At 34.7% G+C, this 27,095-nt stretch overlaps 1 protein-coding gene and 1 long non-coding RNA gene across 4 annotated transcripts; both read right to left on the reverse strand.

The window, feature by feature from the left end:
• Nucleotides 1-8,693: 8,693 nt before the first annotated feature.
• LOC127882080 (uncharacterized) lies at nucleotides 8,694-19,275 on the reverse strand. 2 transcript variants are annotated; one of them, XM_052430509.1, is made up of 5 exons: nucleotides 18,625-19,275; nucleotides 17,107-17,259; nucleotides 12,569-12,721; nucleotides 11,430-12,095; nucleotides 8,694-11,294 (listed from the first exon to the last, which is right to left on the reverse strand). In XM_052430509.1, exons 1-5 carry the CDS (start codon nucleotides 18,635-18,637, stop codon nucleotides 11,032-11,034), a joined length of 1,248 nt encoding a protein of 415 aa, XP_052286469.1. In that variant the 5' UTR covers nucleotides 18,638-19,275; the 3' UTR covers nucleotides 8,694-11,031. The 2 variants fall into 2 exon arrangements, with proteins under 2 accessions (XP_052286469.1, XP_052286468.1); XM_052430508.1 differs by having other exon boundaries at nucleotides 18,433-19,272.
• A 247-nt stretch (nucleotides 19,276-19,522) lies between these two features.
• Nucleotides 19,523-26,864, reverse strand: LOC127882092 (uncharacterized). Of its 2 annotated transcripts, none has more exons than XR_008050401.1 (3): nucleotides 26,170-26,864; nucleotides 22,144-22,296; nucleotides 19,523-21,651 (listed from the first exon to the last, which is right to left on the reverse strand). It is a non-coding gene; the product is annotated as an uncharacterized LOC127882092 (long non-coding RNA). The 2 variants fall into 2 exon arrangements; XR_008050400.1 differs by lacking the exon at nucleotides 26,170-26,864 and adding an exon at nucleotides 23,552-23,801.
• Between the last annotated feature and the right edge of the window lie 231 nt (nucleotides 26,865-27,095).

The raw sequence follows: 27,095 nt of genomic DNA on the forward strand, positions 1-27,095 counted from the left end.
GTAATCGAACCCAACGCAAATGTACATGGAAGTTGCACTTTAATATAGTTTTGTAGTTGCGCGAGGGTTCCAAGTCGAGTGGTTGAAAATAAAAAAAAATAAAAAAATCGCTAATAATATCGCATCATCCAATAATATAGCGATGTAACGAATTTCAAAACAAATAAAATGAAATTCTCAGTATCATATTTAATCAAGACGGCGGTCTTTAACTCGTAAGCGTGTTTGTAACAAAGGCCAGTAATTTTCACTAATTGTTTACTATATAAATTAACGAAAACTTAAGGTTCAAACTTGCTTATATGTGTGAACAATCAACTGTTCATACCCCGATATGCAAATGATAATATAGGGCGAACGAACTCAGGGCGAACGGACCCAGGGCGAACGTGTAAATAGGGCGAACGGACCCGATACCTTTATAAATGACAATTGGTTTTTAAAGGGATCTTTTCATGTTTTGGTAAATTGACAAAATAAAAAAAAAATGTTTTAGATTCGCAAATTTTCGTTTCAGTTACGATATTACAGTGAAAAATCCTCAGCCCCGACGGGCGATTGAACCCGCGACCTTCAGGGTATTAGCCAGATACTAGAACCGCGTCGCTAAAGAGCTAGCCCAACTGCAAAGCTGTTGCGAGTGACCTTATTTCACTACCCCCCCCCCCACACCACCCTTACTGTTTCTGTTGTTGTCGTTATATTCTGCGATACTACGAGTATTGCTTATATAAAGTATCAAATACATCACTCATGGTATGAGCACGAATGCCGAGTGGTCTAAGTGATAGACTTTTACTCCAGGGGTCAGTGGTTCGAGCCCAGTTGAGGGTTACTTTTTTTTCTTTCTTTAATTTTATTTATTTTTATTTTTATTGGAGCTTTTTATATCCAATGTTTAAATTTATCAATATAAAGCATTTAAAAACTGCAATACATACCATGATTCTGTTTAGGACCTCCTCGTTGGTGATGCGGTTTTTGTAGGAGATCCCGAGAAGTCTTCGGAGGCATCTCATTTCCATCGCCTGTATCCTTCTCTCAGTATCCATGACTGACAGGCGTAAACTAATATGGACATGACTAGGGCGTGCATCTTTCTGAGCTTTGATCTGATGGCAATGTTTTTGTCTGTCCACATATCATATACACGGCCGTTAATCCGGATGTTTTGTAATTTCATGGATAATTTTACAGGGTGATTAGGTTTACCGTAATTACTCTATGTTTTCGGACACATAAAAATAATTATTTTTTTTTCGTGTCCGAAAACTTAGATACGAAAAATATTCACAAAATACCGGTGTCCGAAAACTTAGAGTCGAAAATTAAAGTGTCCGAAAATAGCGTCAATTGTATCGACGACTACCGATATTATCACGTGCTTGTAAAAAAACCGTGCCGTATAGTATAAATTACATTCATATATGTTTGCACTGCATTTTAAATTATTTTAAATGCTTAATTTATTTTACAGAAAGTTACTACAAGGTTGTACAGTACAGCTCACGCAAAACCAACAAAGTCCGCGGCTATGCCGCGGACAGATTCTTCTGTTAACGTATTTTCGCCGCGTATATACTCGGCATGATGCCGAGGCACTCGGCGAAATTTCGCGGAGTGACGCCGCGTCTGTTTTTGCCTCGGCATCGATTCGCGGAGTAACGCCGCGTAGATGCGGCGATTCGCCGAGTATAACTATTTACAAATATTGATTGTATACTAATCTATAACACATGTTATCGAAATATAGAAACATACACAGAAAATACGCTGTGCGATTGTTAACATTTCTCTATATCTGCATACATTTAATTAAATTATCAATCGGACGTCATCTGTCAAAACAATTATTGTGTATGTCGATAACTAGATCTATATTGAGTTAAAGTTAACACAGTTAAATCCCGTAGATTATTTCGGAAACGAGACTTGCTTTAAACGTCTGTCATGTCGCCAAAATTGTTGCTCAATAATTTAAAGAAAATAAATGTAGTATTAGATACACATTTTACAACATGTACATGATTCTAGGCTTGTTATTCTTTAGCAAGGCAACCAAAATTCTAAAGATGGCTGCCAGTGCAGCAACCATCTGCGAAAAACGAGAGACATATTGTTGTTGCTTTGTCTAAGTTATCTCTATAACATTAATATGAGGATAAACAGTGCACCCACATCTCAACCTGTGCTTTGCGACACACTCTTTATAAATTTGAATGGGTTGTGTGCATTTCAAACTTGCGGTATAAAAAGCTATAACATAATTTTGAAAACTAAGATTATGCAATAGCGAACAACTTCAGTGCCTTCAGCGATTTGATATAATGTTTTATTTGACCGTACGATTATTAAACCTTTAACATAACATATTTTTATAAATCTTAAACTTGTAAAAATTCCAAAGTATGTATGTTATGTTCAAATACCCGTTATAATATAAAAATGGAGCTTGCACACTGGTATATATTGTTGGGACGCATTGGCCATGGCATGTATTACTAGTATGTATTTGTCTATTGTTGAAGATCGTGTACCTTAAACATGATGAACGGGAGGGCTTGTGCGCTTGATATTTCGTTTATGTTAATACACCCAATATTTATAAGACCCATGGCGAACGCCTCATAAGTTTACATTGTACTTGTGAAATCTGATACGGCTTTGGAAAATCCCGGTCTGTTGCAATCGATACCCCTGCAAAGCTTGTTTTTGTATATGATAAAATAGGTTTGCAAGTACGTCCTTTTATTTTGGGCTTGCTGTCTTAAGATTTTGTGAAATGGGAAGAACATATTTGCAATGCCAATTATTTTCAATGAATAACTTAAGTCGGGCAGATATAGCTGATATCTTATTAACTACTTTTATGTATAAAACTTCCGTGTGTAACGCAAATGCTTGATATATATTTGTTATTCAAATTTTCGGAACTGGACATACCGATCGTTAAACTGATACTAGATTTGCACACTCTTAAATAAAGAAAAGAAAATTCCCCTTCAAGCTGGCCATTATTTACGTTATTGATAATACACTTAAAGTTTTTAGATGTGTATTTATATTCTTTTCCTACGAGACATGGTTTACTGGGATATACACGTAATAGGATGAGTTATTTTATTAAGTGCGATCAGTTATCATTTTCTGTTTGAAACAAGCATCATAAAATCGATTAATTGTATAATAGAAACACATAACATATTTTTATTATATATATTTATGGTTTTGAATTCATGTTGCATTTTATTATGTTTGTTTTTTTAATAAAAAAAGTGTATATCCTATGTACTGCAAATGACATTAAGTCTCGTCTTATTATCTACCATGTTGTACTTTATATAATCGTCTTTTCCATAAACTAATTATAAGTATTATGGATATGTGAATAATAAAGCACAAAAATATAGTACCACATATAAATGGGGGACACACCTTCATATATTGGCAATACACCTCATTCGTTTTCTTATTTCATTCAAAAGTGTAAGCTCCCTTTAACAGGCCTACTTTTATCCCCGCATCATATTACAAGCTTAATGTTTACAGCACACAGCGGTAACATGTTACGAAACTGCAACTAAATTGCATGTTAAAACCCTCTTAAAAATGCAATAATTTATGTCAAGGCCTCAATTTCATTGTGGAAAAGTATACCGTACTTAAGCATGGCTTACGTGCATGTTAGCGCTGAAAACATGACAGTGCGCCGTTAGTTTTCAAACAAACATTTGAATACGTATTGTATCTTTGCAATCTGATACAACGCCCGGGAATGGCGGTCTGATAAAATCAATATCCCAGCCAAGCCTGCTCTACATTAATATATTTTGCATACCAGCAGGCTGAATATAGTTTCTAAATGTCCATGACAACAGGAAGATAAGTATCGAATGTGTAGAATTTCCAACGACTAACCAAGAGAGTATTAACACTTAAGAACAATTAAACAGGTGCATGCCATGGTGTCTGATGTGTCATTATGCAAGGATATTTAATACGTGTTTCTTCCGATCATATTATTTTCCTGCCATTGTAAATGTTTTGCAATATGCATTGTATTATACATCAAGCCTTTCCAGACAACTATTTGTATGATCAAGAATAAGGAACATTCATGAACAACATGCTTTACATTGTAGTTAAGATCTTTAATCCTGTTACGTGCAAACGCCTATGCGCCATAGTGTGGTTTTCAGTAGTTATGTGAATCACATTATATTACATGTTAACTTGTATAAACAGCCATTGTATTTAAGTAGGTCATGGTTGTATTGATTGCTGAATATTTGCTTGGAGAGGCTTCTTAAGTTACAGGCGCGATTATGTAAATTGATTATTGAAGTCTAAAATAGTGTTCGGGTGATCATTTTCGTCGTAATTTTAAAGCTTTTTGGTAATGCGATCATTTTAAAGGGATCTTTTCACGCTTTGGTAAATTGACAAAATTGAAAAAAGTTGTTTCAGATTCGCAAATTTTCGTGTTAGTTATGATATTTGTGAGGAAACAGTAATACTGAACATTTACCATGCTTTAATATAGCCATTATATGCACCTTTTGACGATTATAAAACCTAAAATTTTTAAAGCGTTGCAACGCGAAACGATTGAATAATTTGGAGAGTTCTGTTTTTGTCGTTAAATTTTGTATAACTACGAAGATTGCCTATATAAGGTATAAAATACGTGCAGTAAGTATACACGGCGGAATAGCTCAGTAGGTTAAAGCGTTTTTACTTCAGGACTCTGGCAGGACTCCAGGGGTTACTGGTTCGAAACCTGCTCCGGGCAATGTTCTTTTCCTTTTTTTAATTTTATTCTTGATTTTTTTACTGGAGCTTTTACGATCCAATGTTTACATTTATCAATATAAAGCATTTAATGAATAAGTTAAAAAATGCCAAAATCTGTGAAAAGGCCCCTTTAAGTGTGGCAGTTAGAGCAGGTATAAATACCAAATGTTTCAATGCATATTTTGCCAAAAATCATGATAAAGGTTTACCACTGAAAACTTCAAGTATAATTGCCTTCGATACGTGTATGTAAGGCAAACGTATAATGGTGTTACGATTACAACCTTTTGGTAATTCATGACACGCAAGGAATTTTGTAAGAATAATGTAATGGCAGTGTTCTTATTTTCTTAACGTAATGTTCAACACATGAATTTGCGGGGTACAGAATTCGCGCTATTTCGATTGCCAATGTGCTCCTGCGGTCTTTATCTTTAATACCCAGTCCATGTGAAGAAAAGCTACTTATTTTTAATCAGAACACTCGTGAAGCCTATTATGCTTGTTCGATGTACATGTATACACGTCAGTTCTAATGTTTAGCGGTCCACTTCTACATCTATGTTCAAATGCGGTCGTGATATTGAACATAATCAGCATCATCATCATCAGCAGCAGCAGCAGCATCGGCGGCGGTGGCAGGACGGCGGCGGCGTCGTGGTCGTCGTTGTCATTTTCATCACCATCATCATCATCATTTGCATATGATACTTCACGTGTCTGAGATATATGTGGTTCCATTAGCTGAAATACAATAATGTCCTGTGAACAGCAGTATTTGGCATACGTACGTGTTTTTTATGCCCCCCGAAGAGTGGCATGAAGTTATCGAACTGTCCGTTAAGCCGTCCGTCTGTCTGTATGTCTGTCCGTCAGTCCGTCCGTCCGTCCGAACACTTTATCATTGGTCATAACTTTTGCAATATTGAAGATAGAAACTTGATATTTGGCATGCATGTGTATCTCATGGAGCTGCACATTTTGTGTGGTCAAAGGTCAAGGTCATCCTTCAAGGTCAAAGATCAAATATATGGCTTCAAAGCGGCGCAGAAGGGGGCATTTTGTTTTTAACAAACACCTCTCTTGTTAGTTGTTCGCTTGCGAACAATTAAGATTAAGAGCTAGTTTTGCAAGTCGGTCTGCTCTTAACTACCCTAAGAACGATGACCACCGCATCTGCTTGTGCACACTGATTAGCCTGTTTATGTTTCACCACTGGTACACTGCAGACAGTGAGTGTGTGTATGTAATCAATAGTGTTTAACAGCCTGTGCGACGACATTGGCCAGTTTGTCATTGAAATCTGTACATATTGGCTGCGTTCAGGGAAAACGGGGCCTTATGTATGTCCAATAAGTGGTGTCCTGTGCACACTGATTAGCCAGTGCAGTTCGCACAAGCTAATCAAGGACGACACTTTCTGATTCTATGGTGTTTTTCGTTTAAAGACAGTCTCTGGTACCGGGTTGACAATTTATGCATATGCATTAAGCCCTGTTTTCCCAAGAAGCTGCAGTCAGTATACAATACACTAATTGTTTCAGTGATGAAGGAACTGAAACAGCGTAACGGTAACGATACAGTGTGTTTAAATTATATTTTATTTAGAGGAGTTGTCCGAACGTAGTTAATCTACATTTAATAAACATCATGATTTCGGAACTTGTAATCAGTTTCTATCCCAGGTAAATTATAGTTTATAAGATTTTTCGCCGAGTGACTCAGCGTCATATCACCAACAATTTCCTCGGCATCATGCCGAGGCGTGCCGCGGCGTGTCTCGGCGAACAGACACGGCGACTCGGCGACTCGGCGACCAGATGGTCGATGCCGAGTCGACTCCGCGAACAATTGATGTCGTCAAACTCCGCGGGTCGCGGAATTTGTTGGTTTTACGTGAGCTGTACTGTACTTTGACCAACGATGAGCATATGGTGTACCGATACTCGCTAGTATGAACCTGTAATTTACGCAATAAAAAAAGGAAAATATAAATTCTTTGTTTGTTCATTTCCGATAGTTGTTGTCTAACACCTTCCATTGTTCGTAAAACTTGTAATAGGGTGCATCACACTTTGAAGCGTTAAGTATATTTATCACAGTTATTTTACTGAGAAAGGGGTAGTACCATTGCGGTAGATAATTGAACTGTTAATTGGCACTACGCCTGGTAATTGTCATAACGCTTATTTTCAAAAGAAAGTTGTTTAAGATTATCATAATTGGCACTAATTGACATTATTCCGTTGTTCCACTATGGCTTTTAACGTTTAATTACTGATTTCTTTAATCTGATTGGTGAATTATAACGATCCAATCGACGTTCAAGCTGCATTATCGGTATATTAGCTTTAATCTGTTTGATAAATTCCATCATTCAAATTACCCTGAGACTTCGAATGTTATTTTAGCAATATAATTGTTCACTTTTAATTATGGATAAGTTTGTGAAAATGAAAAAGAAACGGGGCTCTGAGTTTAGGAAAAGACTCATTCAATCCTTCAAAAGAATTGTTCTTACATGTTCCGGTAATCGTAACACGCGTTTTTATTTCAATACAACCTTTTTTCAGAAGTTGTAATGTTCATAAGGAATTTGTTTTATCTATAAATGTCATTCATCAATAATTATGCCTAACATGAATGAAAATGAATGTCATTACCGGTATGAACCGGGTGTGTTGTGTTTGTTGGTCTTATATTACCGGTAAATTGAAATAAAAGCAATAAATCCATGTGCAATAATTTATTGTGTTGTACTCTTCGTTCTCTGCTTTTCAATAAATACAACCACACAGCTTTGCTACCTGAAATTATATGGAACAAAGATATATAATATTAAACATACTGCTTCCTTAAAACGGCATCAATTCAAATGCAATCGGGCGAAACCATTGTTTAATACCGGTTTACAAGGTTATCCACCCAAAACGCAAATGTAATGGTCCGTTGCCCTCAGCATGCACCTGCTGTGTTTTATGATGTTAATCTGGTTGTAAAACCCCATGATCGATGTCATGAGATATCGAACAGGACCGAAATTTGGCAAAATAGCGCTGTAAAATATGCTGTCCGAAAACTTAGAGACATTAATTATGGACGAAAACTCGTGTGTCCGAAAATTAAGAGTCACGAAAAATAATTATTTTTGCTAAAAAAGGGGTGTCCGAAAACTTAGAGTGTCCGAAAACATAGAGTTATTACGGTAATATGTTTTTCAACGTATTGCGCAACCTTTTTAAAATCGGGCGATATAGTGCTATTCAGCGAAGATTAAATAATCCAAAAATGTACAGAAACATATATTCTTAACCCATTTAAGAACGCGAGAACCTTTATAAGTTGTGGCATGGTGAAGTTTTAAAAAGCATTTGGATAAGTTAATCCTGTTTGACGAGGAAATTTCCACCCAATTTAATCATTAACGGCATAAAACGATTGCGTACAACAAACATTAGATGCTGCATGCACAAAAATATCGGCTTCTTGCCGACGTCGTAGATAATTTTGAATTTTTCCAAAAGAGATTTAGCAAATGCTTAAGAGGTGGCGCTAATGATAGGGGATGGTGCCAATGCAGGATGTATAAATTAACAGTCGTATCACAATGAAATATTGTTTGTATAGGTCCCTGAATTATCACATGACGTACATTTGATAAAAAATGCTATTTGTTATATTTTATTTATTTTTCAACGTAAATACTAAGGCCAAAATCTTTATAGAACATAAACGCATTCTATAATAAATAAGATGTAGTTTTTTTAGATGGTCGCTTTAGTGACCGTTCAAAGTGCTTTGTGTAAAATTCAGGTCGGTACGACCTAGCTACAAGGAGCCCAATACCCGTTTACTACGCGTATCCGCGCAAGAAAGAGTTGTATGATTTATGCAAGAGGTTTGAGTTCTCCAATTATGTTTATTCACAAATGGAAACAATGCAATGACCCAAATGATATTATGAAATCATATATAACTGGTCAATAAAGCAATGACCGACATGATATTATGTAATCATATATAACTGGTCAACAAAGCAATGACCCACATGATATTATGTAATCATATATAACAGGTCAACAAAGCAATGACCCACATGTGGTCAACAAAGCAATGAGCCACATGATATTATGTAATCATATATAACTGGTCGACAAAGCAATGACCCACATGATATTATGTAATCATATATAACTGGTCAACAAAGCAATGACACACATGATATTATGCAATCATATATAACAGTTTAACAAAGCAATGACCCACTATATTATGTTATCATATATAACTGGTCAACAAAGCAATGACCCACATGATATTATGTAATTATGTATAACTGGTCAACAAAGCAGTGACCCACATGATATTATGTAATCATGTATAACTGGTCAACAAAGCAATGACCCACATTATATTATGTAATCATATATTACAGGTCAACAAAGCAATGACCAACATGTAATATGCAATCAGGAACGGTTATCTATTACAGTATTTTTTAAAATCACGACTGACTGTGTTAAAGTTTAGCATGGATATTGCTTGACTTTTGCCTAAGATTGAACGATGGACCGATTTTCTTATAGTTTTGATACAATAGCAATACATCAAATTTCGTTTCAAAAAATCATTTAAGTTTATAAACAGATAAAAACAAATAAATATAGAATTTGCATTCACTGTCAATAAAGCTGACTTTAAACGAAAATAATAACATCAAGATACAATAATTGTGCTCTTAACATTCAATATTTGACAGTAATGATAATGAATAACAGTTTACAAAACTACATATTGGATATAATATCAATGATTCACGTTTTGTTTCAAAATTCATTTAAATGTGTTAACAGATTAAAGAAAAACAGTGTTATATAATATTGGTATTTCCATTTCGCTGAATCTGAAATTAAAACATATAGATGCAATAATTTATTTCTTAAATTTCCTCATTTTACAATTATCTTAAAGGGATCTTTTCACGCTTTGGTAAATTGACAAAATTGAAAAAAGTTGTTTCAGATTCGTAAGTTTTCGTTTTAGTTATGATATTTGTGAGGAAACAGTAATACTGAACATTAACCATGCTCTAATATAGCCATTATATGCATCTTTTGACGATTTTAAAACCTAAAAATTATAAAGCGTTGCAACGCGAAACGATTGAATAATTTGGAGAGTTCTGTTTTTGTCGTTAAATTTTGTGAAACTACGAAGATTGCTTATATAAGGTATAAAATACGTCAAGAATGTATACTCGGCGGAATAGCTCAGTAGGCTAAAGCGTTTTTACTTCAGGACTCTGGCAGGACTCCAGGGGTCACTGGTTCGAAATCTGCTCCGGGCAATGTTCTTTTCCTTTTTTTAATTTTTTTTCGTGATTTTTTACTGGAGCTTTAATGATCCAATGTTTACATTTATCAATATAAAGCATTTAATGAATAAGTTAAAAAAAATGCCAAAATCTGTGAAAAGGCCCCTTTAAACTATAACATTGTACCAATCAATTGCATGCTTAGTTAAAACAGATTGAAAAGACTGAGTCGTTTTAACCAAAGAGACTTTGAAGAATACTATCAAACACACAACGGGAAGATTCAGTTGCATCATCTGGAGAGGAAACTTAACCCTTTGCATGCTGGGAAATTTGTCGTCTGCTTAAATGTCGTCTGTTGAATTTCTAAAATTAGCATTTTCTTCGATTTTTTTTCAAAGAATACTATCAGAATAGCAAACAGTTTGGATCCTGATGAGACGCCACGTTCTGTGGCGTCTCATCTGGATCCAAACTGTTTGCAAAGGCCTTTAAAATTCAGCTCCAGCGCTTTAAGGGTTAAAAAACAATGCAGTCCTTTAGTTCACTAGGAACCTAGTGCTGAAACAAAAGTTAGTGAAACCATATAATTAATGAATACCAAATTTCGTTACATCGATGGTCAAGTTGTGTACTTTTAACTCAGATTGCATTGTGACCCAATACAACTATACATCATTAATATAATTCCAGTTGACATCAATCAGATTATTAATATTATAAGGATGCTTAGATACATGTGTGAGATAATATCCGGTTGATAGGAAAGCCTTGGTACATCCATATTTTCATGAAAATCTATTTCTTCATCACTTAATTCAGACACACTTTGAAATGGTTATTTACTTGTTTCAAACTCTAAATGCACGAACAAATACAAGCCATTCTCTATGTTTTTACGTTTAACGTGATCTTAATTGCTTTTACACACGTTTATAGAAAATGATAAATTCTGGATATGCTTGCCAGTTATCATACACAACAAATTCCTTATATAATCCACCAGTGTAGACGACTGAATCGAATCTCGGATGCGGAGTGTCCGTCTTGTCGTTACACAAGGTGGTCATGCATTCCTTGCATGGCGGCTGAAGGCTTGTCGACGGAATGTCGGATGACTTCGGGGCAACTACAAAGTCTCCGAGAAGAACTCTTGCCATTATTACGCAACACATCCCGCTTTCGTCTATGAAATACAAAAAGAACACATAGGTTAGTTGATGCAGAAGTGCATATTGTAGTGGCACATTTATTGACATTCATTTCTGGGGTAAAATATACTTCCATCATATCTGCATTATTTGAGTAGGATATGGCTTACCTGGTTTTGTGTACTGATCGGCTTTTACGAGGCTATCTGTGAAATAAATCCCTCTTCCGAGCATTGAAGATGTCTTACATTCATTGACGTTAAATCCATTCTTTGCAATATAATCTGCGTTTAAAGAAAGTGTACCATGGAACAGATAATATTCATTAATTTTTTTATCAACATTGTTCGACAATTTTTCTTTCACCAAAGCACACTTTTCTTGAAAAACGGTGTCAGTGTGAATGACATGTGATCTAGAACATTCGTTTTTGTATTCATGAATGTTTTTCAATAAACCACCAACTGATGCAGCAAAATCACAGATTGCCTGCCTTCGACAGCTGTATTTCCATAAAGCGCCCTGATTATCAACAGGTCTAATACTTTGAATATCCATGTAAGAATGTGTAAGTCCTTTAGCATCTTTGCCAATTCCGATTAAGTGTGCATGCTCATTCCAGCATTGTTGTAATACTTGCGAAAATTCATATTGGCAATCTGTTTTCCATACGGAAATGTTTTCGATCTTCATGATTGTTGGCAGTTTAGCGCGTTTACTGTCTTTTCTAACTGCTTTCTCATATTCGACACGAATCAGTGCAAGTGGTTGTTGTTCCATGTTGGTTATGGGTTGAGTCAGTGTAGATTTGCGTTGTCGAGATCGGCGGTATGTTACTGTTGCAAGCAGATAGAAATCAAGGTCAGTACTGTTTAAATTATAAATAAGAAATTGGTAATTAATGAGGTGAACATTATTAAATTAGAATAATCTTGTGCAATATATATGCATTATGAAAACCAATATCGGACAGTTGGCTTCTGTAATGGAATGGAAATCTATGCCATTACGTAAAGTGGATTTGTTTGATTTGTTGGAATAACAATTTTAAATTTTAAATTAAAATCGATATTTCACCGATATCAACAAATTGTATTTTTATTGTATGCTTACAAATTATTATATAAATGTATTTCTTTGAAAACAGTTTAAATAATACGATGAAAATTATCATTATTATAATTTTCACGTTTTATTTCAACTGGTTGGAATAGTAAATAATCAGTATAACTTACTGTTATTTCTCTATAAACCACCGGAAATCATGTAAAGTGCATTTATACGAGGATATTAATCATGCCGTATATACCTGGGGTTATTACTAAAGCCAAGTTTATACAAGTCAGGAGTCCATCAACACTGGCAACAACACGGAAGTAGATAGTTGTGTTGGCCGCCATAAGCCCGTTCGCCGGGCCAACCAAGGTGAGTAATAGCACGTAGTTCGAACACTGCATTGTCTCTGAATTACAATTGTGAGTTAAACATATGATAAAATACCACTCAAGAACTGTAGCACAGATATTTTACGAATTGTTTTTATGTTACCATGTTATCTGTCTAATCCGGTTCAAGAAGAGGAATTATCTATGGACTGTAATATTATAGGAATAAACACATGACAGAAACATACAATACTTAAATTGTCTTATTACAGGTAAAGCAAATATATTGTATTATGTCCATTTGCAACCAGATATTCTGTTGTGTCTTTCAGAATGACATCTTTTATAGGTTTCACTACGAACCTATGAGGGAATCGTTAATCGAATCTTAACTACTTAATTAGTTTGCTTATATTTTTTTTTTCATTTATTTCATCTTAAAGGGGCCTTTTCACGTTTTGTAAATTTGACAAAATTAAAACAAAATGTTTCAGATTCGCAAATTTTCGTTTAAGTTATGATAATTGTGAGGAAACAGTAGTTCTGAACATTTACCGTGCTAAAAAAAAATCCATTATATGCATTTTTTGACGATTTAAAAACCTGAAAATTATAAAGCGTTACAACGCGATACGATTGAACAATTTGGAGAGTTCTGTTGTTGTCGTTATATTTTGGGATCCTACGAGGATTGCTTATATAAAGTATAAAATACATCACTCATTGTATGAGCACGGGTGGACGAGTGGTCTAAGTATAGATTTTTACTCCAGGGGACAGTGGTTGTATCCATGTTGAGGGTTACTTTTTTCGTTCTTTAATTTTATTCTTGTTTTTTTTTACTGGAGCTTTTAAGATCAAATGTTTACATATTTCAATATAAAGCATTTAATGACAAACTTCAACAAATGCCAAAATCTGTAAAATCGCCATTTTAACATGTAAAAAATGTTTTTGTTTTCAGTATTTCCCATTCTTTGGGAAGTTGTTAATTCAACAATTTTGATCATAAGATCAAACCGTAACATGCATTAAAACTTTTCACAACGTTGCTTAAACATTTGTTTTAGTATTAAGGACCTGTTTATATATTTGTTGTGAATTTTCACTTCACAGAGCTATCTGAGAAATAACAACAAAACACAAAAAGCATGTTTGCAGCGAGTTTGGGCAAACCTCGCCGTTGTTATTCTAAGCCTTTCCTGAAATATTAAACAAAAAAACAGCAAGTAACCTGTTATTGTCTATACACTAATTGTCGGAACATAAAATTGCCAAGATCTGGAAGCCTGTTTATTGATGTATTACATTCACTTTGGTTTTAATCCATATGTGAACCCCTCTTTGTGTCAAAAGCTTATACAGCTTCTAGTCTTATTTTCCTCGGTAGTTGCTCTTATGTGTTTGTTAATGCTACAATGTGGGTGTCCAAATACCACGGATACTGCAGAACAATCGATGTCAAGAACAACAACTGGTATTTATCTACCATTCATGTTTGGTCTCTTTAGTAATGTGTTTGATCTGATCTGTTCTGTTGTTATCTACTCAAACTCTGTAGTAAACGACTGCCGGTTTCTCTTGAAAAAAATATCAGATATCGTGAGAAACATAATTTATTAATTGACTAAGACCTTGCCAACCAATTTTGATCAAAAGCATTGTAATGCAATCAGGTTTGAAAGGTTTTATTTTTTAATTGAATTTAAATACTTTTGTCATCAGAGGCGTGGACCTACACACTGAAAGTCAGCTAATACCTCCATTTAAACTCACTTTATTGCGTATATAACATTTTTTGTCTATTATAATTACTATTGAAGTTGACCTTACTAGTCAAAATGTATGATAATCGAGGTCTGCATGTAAGCTATCATAATACATATTTTCAGAACAATACCCGCATACATATTCAAGATATAAAGAAGAAATAGTTGATCTATATGTCGACCTGCCGCTGAGCTTCGTGTTAACCAAAAAGTCCCCAGATGGAACCCCAACGAGGTATACATGTACGCTACTTATACACTGAATCTCACCATTCAAACTCATGCTATTGAGAGGAAACTTGTGTCCTATTTACATCAATTATAACATTAAACTTTTCCAACATACTTCAATGAAATTCCATGGTAGGTCTCATAGGGGGGAGTATCACGGGATAGTCAAGATTGCAACATCCATACCGAGACAATTAATTTTCACCGGTTAAAACCCATTATTACTTTGGTTTTATTTTTAAATAATGCTCACTTTCCAGCCATAGCCGTGAAAAAGGTGATTAGCGTTTATTTCGTATTAAAATTTGCTTTATATCTCGACTTTACTCCCCGAAAATTGCCTTAGTGGAGCTGTCATTAGGTCATCCCGCAAGTAAATTTAGCAGGTGGTAAAGTCGAGATATATAGCGGATATTAACGCGAAACAAACGCTTGTAACTTTCTTGCTAATATGACTGGAAAATTAGCGGCATTTGAAACATAAATGCAAGTAATTAAGGGTATAAAACGGCGAAAAATAACTGCATCGGCATTGATATCGCCATCTTGACTATCACGTGATCACCTCTTTTGGGTCTGAATATAAGCAACCAACACATACCATATAAATACACTACCCTACTCAAAACTAAAGTTATTGAGCTTATGCAATTTTTGTACTTGAAGAACCAGTGACCTTGGCCTTAACCAGATACTCTCTAAGTACAACTCTAAGCTCAGTCTCTATACAAACTTGCCGAATCAAAGTCAAACTAAAGTTATTGACCGTTTCACCCCGCCCTCCATATTTTACTATCTTCCAAATCAAATATAAACGAAATAATTTAATAAATAAGATGTCAAGTGATTAGGGAGCCTTTTTTTCTTTGACAATATGGAAATCTGGTTTTGTCACACGTAATCATGATATAGTAATACATAAAATACAGTAAGCCAATGCTTTGAGTTTATTAAGAGAGAATAATAACACATTAGAGAGAATAATAACACATTATCGTTTCAATCAAACAAAGCATAACAATAGTTTATTTCAGACATAACAGCAGTGGTTACAGGGTTAAAGCTGGCGGATTAAGACCACGATATCTAAGTTTCATAAACCTAGCTTAAGTACTATTGAGCTATGGAATATTGCATATTTTAGTTTTCAGCTGTTTCCGGAGCCGTAGCAACCACAGTTTTGATATGTCGAAGAAACTGGAATAACGATATGGAACTCTTTTCAGATACCAAGTCACATCCAACTATCATGCATACTTTTTATAAGCGAAAGATTCATATTCGGACGGATAGACGGACGCACGGACGGACCGACACGAGTACACACGGACGGACAGGGGGGGGGTAATTATTTTCTACATTTGTTACACCGGTGAAAGACTAAACATGGCGTATGTTCTCTTTCAAAAGGAACATTGGATCAGAAAAGCCCTTATACTATTTCCAACGTTGGTTAAGCGATTTCAATCGATGATAAGAAACATTATAGCTCACTGTATGCATTTTACATTTGTAATCAATTATTCACTACTCATGTCAAGCCATTGTGATAATGCCGCCATTTAAAAAGAATTCGGAACAAATTCAGTTATCGCATATATTCATAACACGTATTATTTTACCTCATGCGACTTACCCATTTAAGATTTACACATATTTAGCGTGGGGCAATTTTCAACATGTCCTTATAAATTATAATCAACTTCACTATATAATTCTTAATGATGCAGTTCGTATTGTTCACCAATTTGTTGAAACAAACGGGCAACATTATGGGATGGTATATGGTTTTGATTTGTTACGGTAGGTTCAACCGGGTAATTACGGAGAGTCGAGAAACTTCTATTATAGCATATTTATATATATATATATATATATATATATATATATATATATATATATATATATATATATATATATATATATATATATATATATATATATATATATATATATATATATATATATATATATATATATAACATGGGCTTCCCTTCTGTGATAAATCATGCCGTAAATACCTGGGGCTATTCTACAGTCAGGTTTATACAAGTCAGGAGTCCATCAATACTGGCAATAACACGGAAATAGGTAGTTGTGTTGGCCGCCATAAATCCGTTCGCTGGTCCAATTAAGGTAAGTATAAACACGTAGTTCCAAAACTGAATTGCCTCTGAATAATAATTTGGCGCGAAATTAAAAAAAAAAGGTTTCAACAACTATATAACGGATATTCAACAAGTTTTTTTTATTTTACCATGTAATCTATCTTATCCGGTTCAAAAAATCTTACATTCAAGAATGAACATTTTCATCTGTCTCAGGGAAGAGATTTTCGGTGTAACTTTATACACAAGACAAGGCAAAGCATTCATTGTATGTGTGTGTTTAAGGAAATATCCATCGACATGTTTTATTATACGAATAAGCACATGTTATAAACATTTTCATTAAAACAATACCTGTAATTAATCCAACACAAGCAACTACGCGTAGCGGAACCTCCTCAAAATCCAATTTGTAGCATACGAACTTCGCAATACTGAGGCCGACCACCATCATCACAACGTGCAGCATTCTGTTCCACTTTATAAATGACATAACCGAAATGTATTCTAAAAATGAAAAAAAAAAACGTTCGTAAGTGCACAGTTTATATGTTTCTTCGTTCTTCCGTCAGACTGTTGTGTCGCATGTAACCCACAGAGAAATGCTTATATTAAAATGATGTTACTTTGTACACATATTAATCAGCACGTGATCGCGCTCATCTTGGTATTGTGGAAAATTGAGTAATTGCATAATAATGACCGAATGAATTATAAGGTTGTCATAGGTCACTCGAAAATTTGCATTCCTGGATTGCTTGTACGAATGTTCTATGTACAAGTTCAATTCATTAACTTTAAAATGTGTTGTCCAGAAGAAAATGAAATAAGAAATGGGATCACAGATGTTTTAATATTCTTTTTGCACGAATCTTAGCACATTTGACATCATTTAAATTTTACTGACGAAAAGAGGGGTGCATCAATAAAAAAAGAGAAACATTAAGAAAATGAATAAATATAAATTATGTTTATTGTGATGCCATTTCGTAATACATACGTTAATAGCACCAAATCATTTTATAATGGTGAGCTTTCTCCTCAAATTCAAATAACTCGGGAAAAATAAATGATAACTGCATGACGATGTGAGGATTGCACAATTTAATACAAATTACAATATTCAATCGGATATTAAAGCGGGTATATACGATTTTTTATATGTGTTTAATTGTAATATATTGATAAAGTATGTTACAATAACACAAAATAGGCAAGAAAAATTATACATTAAAGCCGAATTTCATAAAATGCAGCAAAGACAAATTAGCGCCCCGAGCCGATAATGACGTACATATTTTCCTACAATAACCGAAGCATTCGTCTTTGTATTAGGATCGGAGATAGTGTTCGTGTGTCGTATGAATAGATATCGTTGCAGGAATTCAAATAAACCGTTAAACTAAGTTTAGATGCACATCGTACATGTATTGTATACATGCTGGCGAATTCGGCTGTACAGCCGTTTTCAATTTCAGAATTAAATATCTGGCTTATTTCGCATTGTTCAACACATGTTCTTCTTAACTTTTATTTTAATTTATATTGAAATATATATATAATTCGTTTTTTACACAGTTTATATAAATTCATAAATATTTGACAAAATCGTATATACCCGCTTTAAAACAACATTTGTATGTGATTTAGGTTGGTTTCTAAAGACAAGTTTATACTTACCCATTGTCAGAGTTTCTGAGCAATTATTTCTAAACTGTACGTCGCATGTTTGTATTCCACTGTAGAACGTTGCACATTTGAAAGAAACGTTATCGAAAGATTCTCCCCAACACATGGGATAAAAAAACGGAACAAACCTTTCAGTACTTAATATATAGAATCCTAAAAGAAAAGATAAACAAAAGAGAATACCGTAACACTCCATTTTTGTTTATTGAAAATTATAGTGTTCGCGTTTTATTCGCACGTCGATCGTGTTTGCATTAATATTGGCTATTTTTATAACGAAATTCACAGGTAAAGAGCAGTGAAGCGGTGAGGCAGAAACAGGTAGTAAGGCGGTGTTAAATAGTTGATAAGTTGCTTGAACAAATCCGTGGCATAGGTATATATTGATTCGTGATACATGAATAATGAGTCACACGGTATTGATTGCACTGACACTGTTGGATAATATTATGTTATTACGTTGTATAAGTGTATGGCAATGGAGGAGCACATGCGTTAAATGAAACACGTCTTTGTGTCTACAAAAACTTTTGGCCTGAAAATGTTCTTCGAGTTTCATGTCTTCATTTAAAGTACATGGTTTGTAAATATATTAAAACAACTTAAGTTTAACATTTCGGATTCTCGATTTGTAATATCTTCATGCCACAATAATAAATTTCATTTTTAGCTCGGAATAGGAGGAGCTCGCTTGTATTTATTATATTTGATCAACCACGGTTATATTTAAGTACTGTTCATTTGTATGGAATGTAGCAGTCACGTTTTTTAAGGAGCAGTAAATGTATCGATAACACGTAAACCACCGTTTCATCATATGCAACTTTCCGTTGAAGACTGTAACCAAACCGAAGCATTATACTCAGCATGCCAATACTACGCCTGTGGATTTTGGAGGGAAATTCCCTGAAATACCAAGATGACTCAGAATGCAGTCGATCAATGAAATGTAAACCGGACGAAAACATGTTTATCAATCGTGTAGATGTGGGGTGTATTTCGTATAAATAATATTAACCAGAATGGGTTATTTTGATTGTATTACGAACGTATACGAAGGCTACGTTTAATGCAAATTTAATGTAACTGTAACACCGGTTGCAATAGGTGTATGATTTTGTGAAAATTTAATTAAATAACGGGATGGACATAACAAATACAATAATATGAAGCTAAGAAACAAATGGTGAGGCAATGTGTGTCGCTTAGACCTCAGAATAACAATCGACCATTATTCCCTATTCTACACAAGCATACCACGTGATATCATTAAATACCGAAAATGAAGTCGATAAATCCCTATAATTGACGCTATGTGTTTCGTCCGTTTGACTTGTTTGAAACGAATAGCTTTTCTTATCACAAAGCATCTTTGTTATTGGATATATTTAAATCATGTCTTCAAAGTTAAGTAAAAAAATACATCCATTATAATAAAGTCGTACATTTAATATTATGCTTAATACTCAATCGTGCTTGTATCGCAACACGTTTATACTTTCATTGTCTAAAACAACATCTAATGATAACTAGTTTCTTGTGGATTTGTCAGAGATCAACTACTTCATAAATTCACTGAAATCAGTCATCCACAGCGTTCATATACTTGTGGTTACGTGGCGGTGTTGGTTCATCGCGCTGCTTGTGCACAAAGATGTATGCAAATTGTATTGGCTTTTGTTCGTAAATTGTTTTTCTCTTTGAAAACTATTATTATAAATAATCTTTTGTTTTGTTTGCATTTGATTTGAAACATGGATGTTCAATGCATTTTAAGACATACATATACAAGCCTGTCTATCGTTAAGTTTCGTATTTGATCAAATGCTCGTTCCACACGCCTAACACATGTATACTACACATAATACATCAGAAAAAAACGAAAGTTATGCTATCTTAATCACTCTTACATAATATTTTATAAATGTACTTATTTAATGAGACAGCAAGGTACGTCCATATTTTCATAAAACTCCATAACCAAAATACTTAATTTAGACACACTTTGGAATGTTTATTTACTTGTTTCCCACTCTCAATGCACGAACAAATACAAACCTATATATGATTTGACGTTCATCGTGATCTTAATTGCTTTTACAGACGTTTATAGAAAATGATAAATTCTGGATATGCTTGCCAGTTATCATAAACAACAAATTCCTTGTACAATCCACCAGTATAGTCGACTGAATCAAATCACGGATGTCTGTTTTCTGACTCCTTTTTACACACGGTGGTCATGCATTCCTTGCATGGCGGCTGAAGGCTTGTCGACGGAATTTGGGATGAGTTCGGGGCAATTACAAAGTCTCCGAGAAGAACTCGTGCCATTATAACGCAGGATAACCCGCTTTCATCTATAAAATACTAGAAAAATACAAGAAGAAAATATTGGTGAGTTGATGCAGAAGTGCACTTTATACCAAAGTGGAAAAATATACATAAATGCATGTGAATTCATGTCTGCTATAATATCTTCTTTCAACATAGCTGCTTTATTTGAGTAGGACATATCTGTACGTGGTCGTGTGTACTGATAGGCTTTTACGAGGATATCTGTGAAATAAATCCCTATTCCGAGCATTGCATTGCATCGGCATTTATAGACGTTAAATCCATTGTTTGCAATACAATCTGCGTTTAAAGAAAGTGTCCCGTGGAATAGATAATATTCATTTATTCTGTTATCAACATTCTTCGACAATTTTTCTTTTACCAGAGTACAACTTTCTTGAAAAACGATGTCAGTGTTAACAACATGTGTTTTAGAGCATTCGTTTTTGTATTCATGAAGGTTTTTCAAATAACCACCAACCGATGCAGCAAAATCACAGACTGTCTGCCTTCTAATAATTTAATTCCATAAAGCGAACTGATTATCAACAGGTCTTATACATTGAATATCCATGTTAGAATGTGTAAGTCCTTTAGCATCTTTGCCAATTCCGAAGTGCGCATGCTCATTCCATTATTGTTGAAATGCTTGCGAAAATTCATATTGGTAATCTGTTTTACTTGATCCGAGAATGTTTTCGATCTTCATAATTGTTGGCATTTTAGCGCGTTTACTGTCTTTTCCAACTGCTTTCTCATACTCGACAGGAATTAGTGCAAGTGGTTGTTGTTCCAAGTTGGTTATCGGTTGAGTCGGTGGTACGTTTGATGTGGCTTTAGGTTGTGAACATCAGGATCGGCAATATGTTACTGCTACAAGCGGATATAAATCGATGTCAGTAATGATGAAGTTTTAAGTGATGAATATATTCATGAGGTGAACATTATTAAATTAGAATCATCTTGTGCAATATATATGCATTATGATAACCAATATCGGACAGTTGGCTTCTGAAATGGAATGGAAATCTAGGCCATAACATACAGGGGAAGTGTTGGAATAGGTGGAATTACAATTTGAACTCATGAAAGATCATAGAAAAAAAGTTTTTTCTATGATCACGAGTAAATTAAAATCGATAATCCATCGATATCAACAAATTTTCTTTTTATTGTATGCTTAAACATTATTATGTATGTATTTCTTTGAACGTTGAAAATTATCATTATTATAGTTTTCACTGTTTATTTCAACTGGTTGGAATAGTAAATAATCAGTTTAACTTACTGTTATTTCTTTATAAACCACCGGAAATCATGTCAATTGCATTTATACGAGGATAGTATTAATCACGCCGTATATACCTGGGGTTATTACTGAAGCCAAGTTTATACAAGTCAGGAGTCCATCAATATTGGCAACAACACGGAAGGAGGTAGTTGTGTTGGCCGCCATAAACCCGTTCGCCGGGCCAACCAAGGTGAGTATTAGCACGTAGTTCGAACACTGCATTGTCTCTGAATTACAATTGTGAGTTAAACATATGATAAAATACCACTCAAGAACTGTAGCACAGATATTTTACGAATTGTTTTTATGTTACCATGTTATCTGTCTAATCCGGTTCAAGAAGAGGAATTATCTATGGACTTGAAATATTATAAGAATAAACACATGTTATAAACATATTCATTGTTTTTTATGTCAGCATGTTATCTGTCTAATCCGGTTCAAAAAGAGGAATTATCTATGGACTGTAATATTATAAGAATAAACACATGTTATAAACATATTCATTGTTTTTTTATGTTACCATGTTATCTATCTAATCCGGTTCATAAAGAGGAAATATCTATGGACTGTAATGTTATTAGAATAAACACATGTTATAAACATACTAATAAATACAATACCTGAAAATAACACAAAAAGCAACTATGTATCCAAAATGCTTCGTCTTATCCAATGGAATAGCTGCAGCATATCCAATAAAAATGAGCACATATTGCGTAAAGGTGTTCAACTTTATATATGACATAACCGAAGAGTGTTCTAAAAAAAAATTAACACATTCGTAAGTGCACAGTTCATATGTTTGGTCGTTCGTCCGTCAGACTGTTGTGTCGCATGTAACCCACAGAGAATCGCTATTGGGTTGATGCTACTTTGTACATATCTAATCAGCACGTGAACTCCCTCACCTTAATATTGAAGTAAAGTGAGTCATTGCATAATAACGCCCAACAGAATTGTAAGGATGTCGTAAGTCACTCGAAAATTAGTATTCTTGGATTGATTCTGTAAATGGTCTATGTAAAAGTTGATGCCAAATTCATTAAATTTAAAATATAAGAAATGTATTGTCCAGAAGAAAATGAAATAAACAATGTGGATCTTTTTTTGCACGAATGTTGGCACATTTGACATAATTCAATTTTTACTGACGAAAAGGGCTGCATCACCAAAACAAAGAGTAATGTTAAGAAAATTAAATAAATATAAATGACGTTTATTGTGAAGTCATTTCGTATAACATACATTAATATCGCTAATATCGCCAAATCATTTAATAATGGTGAGTTTCCCTTCTAATTCAAATAATTCGGCAAATAAATAATAACTGCATAGATAAGTGAGGATTTTACAATTTTATTTAAAAAAATACAATTTTCAAATGGAAATAAAACACGTGATTAAGGTTGGTTTACTAAAGTCAAGGTTAATATTGCTTCATATATTCAAAGAGTTTCACAGTTCAAGATGTATACATACCCATTAGAGTTTCTGAGCAATTTTCCCTAAACTGTATGTCGCATGTTTTATAGTGCTGTTTAACGTTGCACATTTGTAAGAAACATCATCGAAAGATTCACACCAACATTCGTTAAGTGTAACACAAAACTTTACAATCGGCAATACAAAGTATATGCAAGCGAGAATACCGGCAAAACAAAAGGTAAAAAAATCTAGATACATTTCTGTTTAATAAGAATGATAGTGATCGTGTTTCATTAAAGTCGACCGTGTTTGCACTCAAATTGGCTATTGAGTTAACGACATTCAAAGTGAAAGAGCACTGACGTGGTGAGGCGGAAACAGGAAGTAGGGTGATGTAAAATAGTTGATAAGTTACGTGAACAAATCCCTTTCTTAGGTTTATATTGATTCGTAATACATGAATGATAAGACAGATATTGATTGCAGTGACACTGTTGAATATGTTATTACGTTGTATAAGTGTATAGCAATTGAGGGTGACTTGCGTTAAATGAAACAGTCCTTTGGGTTTACAAGAACGTCTTGCCTGAAAATGTTCTTTGAGTTTCATGTCTTCATTTAAAGTTCATGGTTTGTAAATTTATTAAAACAACTTAAGTTTTACATTTCGCAGTCTCGAATCGTAATATCGTCATGTCACAATAATTAATTTCATTTTTGGCTCGAAATAGGTGAAGCTCTCTTTTATTTATTAAATTTAATCAGGAACAAGAAATAAAGCATAATTATATTTAAGTATTGTTTCCACTAAAAAAACAACCGGACCTTTCGTGTCAATAATATGCACACGTCCCTTGGTATGGAATGTAGAAGATACGGTTGGTGGGCAGCATTGAATATAACGATGACACTTAAACCATCATTTCATCATATTTGACGTTCAGTTGATGACTGCTGGCATACCGAAGTGTTATAAACACCTTATAAACAACTTAATCATATTACGCGTGTGGATTTGGTGGGGAAATTCCCTTCAACATAAGATAAATCAGAACGAAGTCGATCAACTAAAAAATGTCTATTTCAAACCAATCGATGTTTATTCATCATGTGGATTTGATGGAAATTCCCTTGTTAATAAGATTAAATAAGTTGTTGTATTTTTATTAAGAACCTACGCGGGGGTTGGTTTCACGCAAAGTTGATGCCACTGTAACAACGTTTGCTTAAAAGGTGTATTCCGTATTTGTATATTCGATTATAAAACGAGATTGACATAATCAATCGTGAAAACAACAAGAAATACAATTAAATGAAGCAAATAAACAAGGTAAGACAATGTGTGTCCAATAGCTTACACGAAAACAATCGATTCTTATTCCCAAGATCACAAAGGTTTTTTAAATCATGTGATGTCTTGATACACGTCAAAACAGTCAATATATATACCTATACATGAAGACATGTGGTTCACATGTAAGACTTGTTTGAAACGGAAAGCTTTTCGTATCATTAAGCGTATGTGTAATGGATCATCATTTATTTTAAACTCAGTTAGATTTAAATCGCAATGTACATCCAATGTAATACTCAACTCTGAATCGTGCTTGTAGCGCAACATTTTTACAATTTTAATATCTTCACCAACGGCTAAGGATCACTAGTGATTTTATCAGAGATCAATTACTTCATAAATTCACTGAAATCAGTCATCCACAACGTTCATATACTTGTGGACCACGTGCGATTGTTGTTGCAAAATAAAAGAAATCTTATCAATAAATCAATAAATCCCAATGTATTTCACACACACACACACACACACACACACACACACACACACACACACACACACACACACACACACACACACACACACACACACACACACACACACACACACACACACACACACACACACACACACACACACACACACACACACACACACACACACACACACACACACACACACACACACACACACACACACACACACACACACACACACACACACACACACACACACACACACACACACACAACACACACACACACACACACACACACACACACACACACACACACACACACACACACACACACACACACACACACACACACACACACACACACACACACACACACACACACACACACACACACACACACACACACACACACACACACACACGCGCAGATATAGATAGGAAAGAAAAATTTCTATTCAAAAATATGATACACGCAGTAGTTACCACAGAAAACACTTCGAGGTCCTCTCTCACTTAGCTATATTTATGAGGACATCAAAGCGAGGACATCCTTCATTTGCATATATCACACACTGGACAACTACATACAACACGAGGACCCTTATTTGCATATATCACACACTGGACAACTACATGCAACATGAGGACCTTCATTTGCATATATCACACACTGGAAAAGTTCGGACAATTTAAGGACTTCCAACGCGAGGACCTTCATACATACAATGTGCAGATTTTAAAGGACAACACATACATTTAGTCGCAGACACCTGGATCAAAGTTTCCAATTAATTAATCGATATTATTTAACAGTGTGCTTCATTTGTTACATCGCCATTGATGCTTGACATCAGCTCATAATCGAGCTTTAAAATAATATTGCTAAAATCAGTCTTTTACCTCCAGGTTTCCATGGGTTCAACCATTCTTATCCCGAAAGAAATCAAAATTGTTGTTGTAAACGATTCCCAATATCAGTAATAGTGTGTCAATACATGCGTAAATCTGCATGTCATAGTTCTAAGACAATAATGAGCAGAAGTGGTGTGTACCATAAATAGATATTCAAAACACACTTTTATAGGTCGTTAGAAATATTCAGATTCGCTCACAACTGTTGACATATTGGAACTCATAATCCACCTCCTTTATGCCTTAGTCACAAATTATCCGGTCGCCGGCCGTTGTGTCCGATCTCCATGCATCGGGAAGACTGGACACGTCGGAGCCGTCCGCCGTTCGATGAGTGACAAAGTTTAAAACCTCAGTCACAAATAGACACCGATCACCGTCCGATTAGCGGCCGACGTTTTTTTCCGCTCATCGGGCTGGCGCCGAATTTATATTTTTTTATAAACAACTGGTAGCAAGATGAGTTGCAGATACTTGGACTCTTTTGACCAGTTAATTCTTTTCAGCTCAATTCATCAGTGAAAAATGCCCATAATATCACTTTAAAGAACACACTGATAATGTCGTCGTCAGAGATGCGAAACTAACGACCGCGTTGTAGAACATCGGGCCAAGACTCACCCATGGAAACCATTCGGCAAACCCATTTTGCTTTTCGAGTTAAAACTCGAAACACCTGCATAAGATATGAGTCTCAAAATGTTTCCTATCATGCGACCCTCGTATATCTATATATCAGCTGTCAAGAAATCCTTATCAGTAAGTACTGCATCAGCACAATTCATTTGAAAGACAAAATGTATGGGATACCAAAGGGGTCGAAACTTTAACTTCTGCTCGAGCAGAAAAAAATGCTGCTCGAGCAGCATTTAAATGCTGCTCGACCAGCAAAATGCTGCTCGAGCAGCAAATTT

The sequence above is a fragment of the Dreissena polymorpha genome, chromosome 5 (assembly GCF_020536995.1).
Source record: "Dreissena polymorpha isolate Duluth1 chromosome 5, UMN_Dpol_1.0, whole genome shotgun sequence".
Classification (NCBI taxonomy): domain Eukaryota; kingdom Metazoa; phylum Mollusca; class Bivalvia; order Myida; family Dreissenidae; genus Dreissena; species Dreissena polymorpha.

Bases quoted from the DNA above. Each gene is read 5' to 3' on its own strand.
- LOC127882080 (XM_052430508.1), bottom strand. From the start codon at position 18,637: ATGGAGTGTTACGGTATTCTCTTTTGTTTATCTTTTCTTTTAGGATTC. The intron at 12,722-17,106 runs GTATTGTTTTAA...ATTGTAATTCAG, and splicing joins TTGTGTTGGATTAATTACAG to AGACAATGCAGTGTTCGAAC. The intron at 12,096-12,568 runs GTATATACGGCA...TGCTTGCAACAG, and splicing joins GGCTTTAGTAATAACCCCAG to TAACATACCGCCGATCTCGA.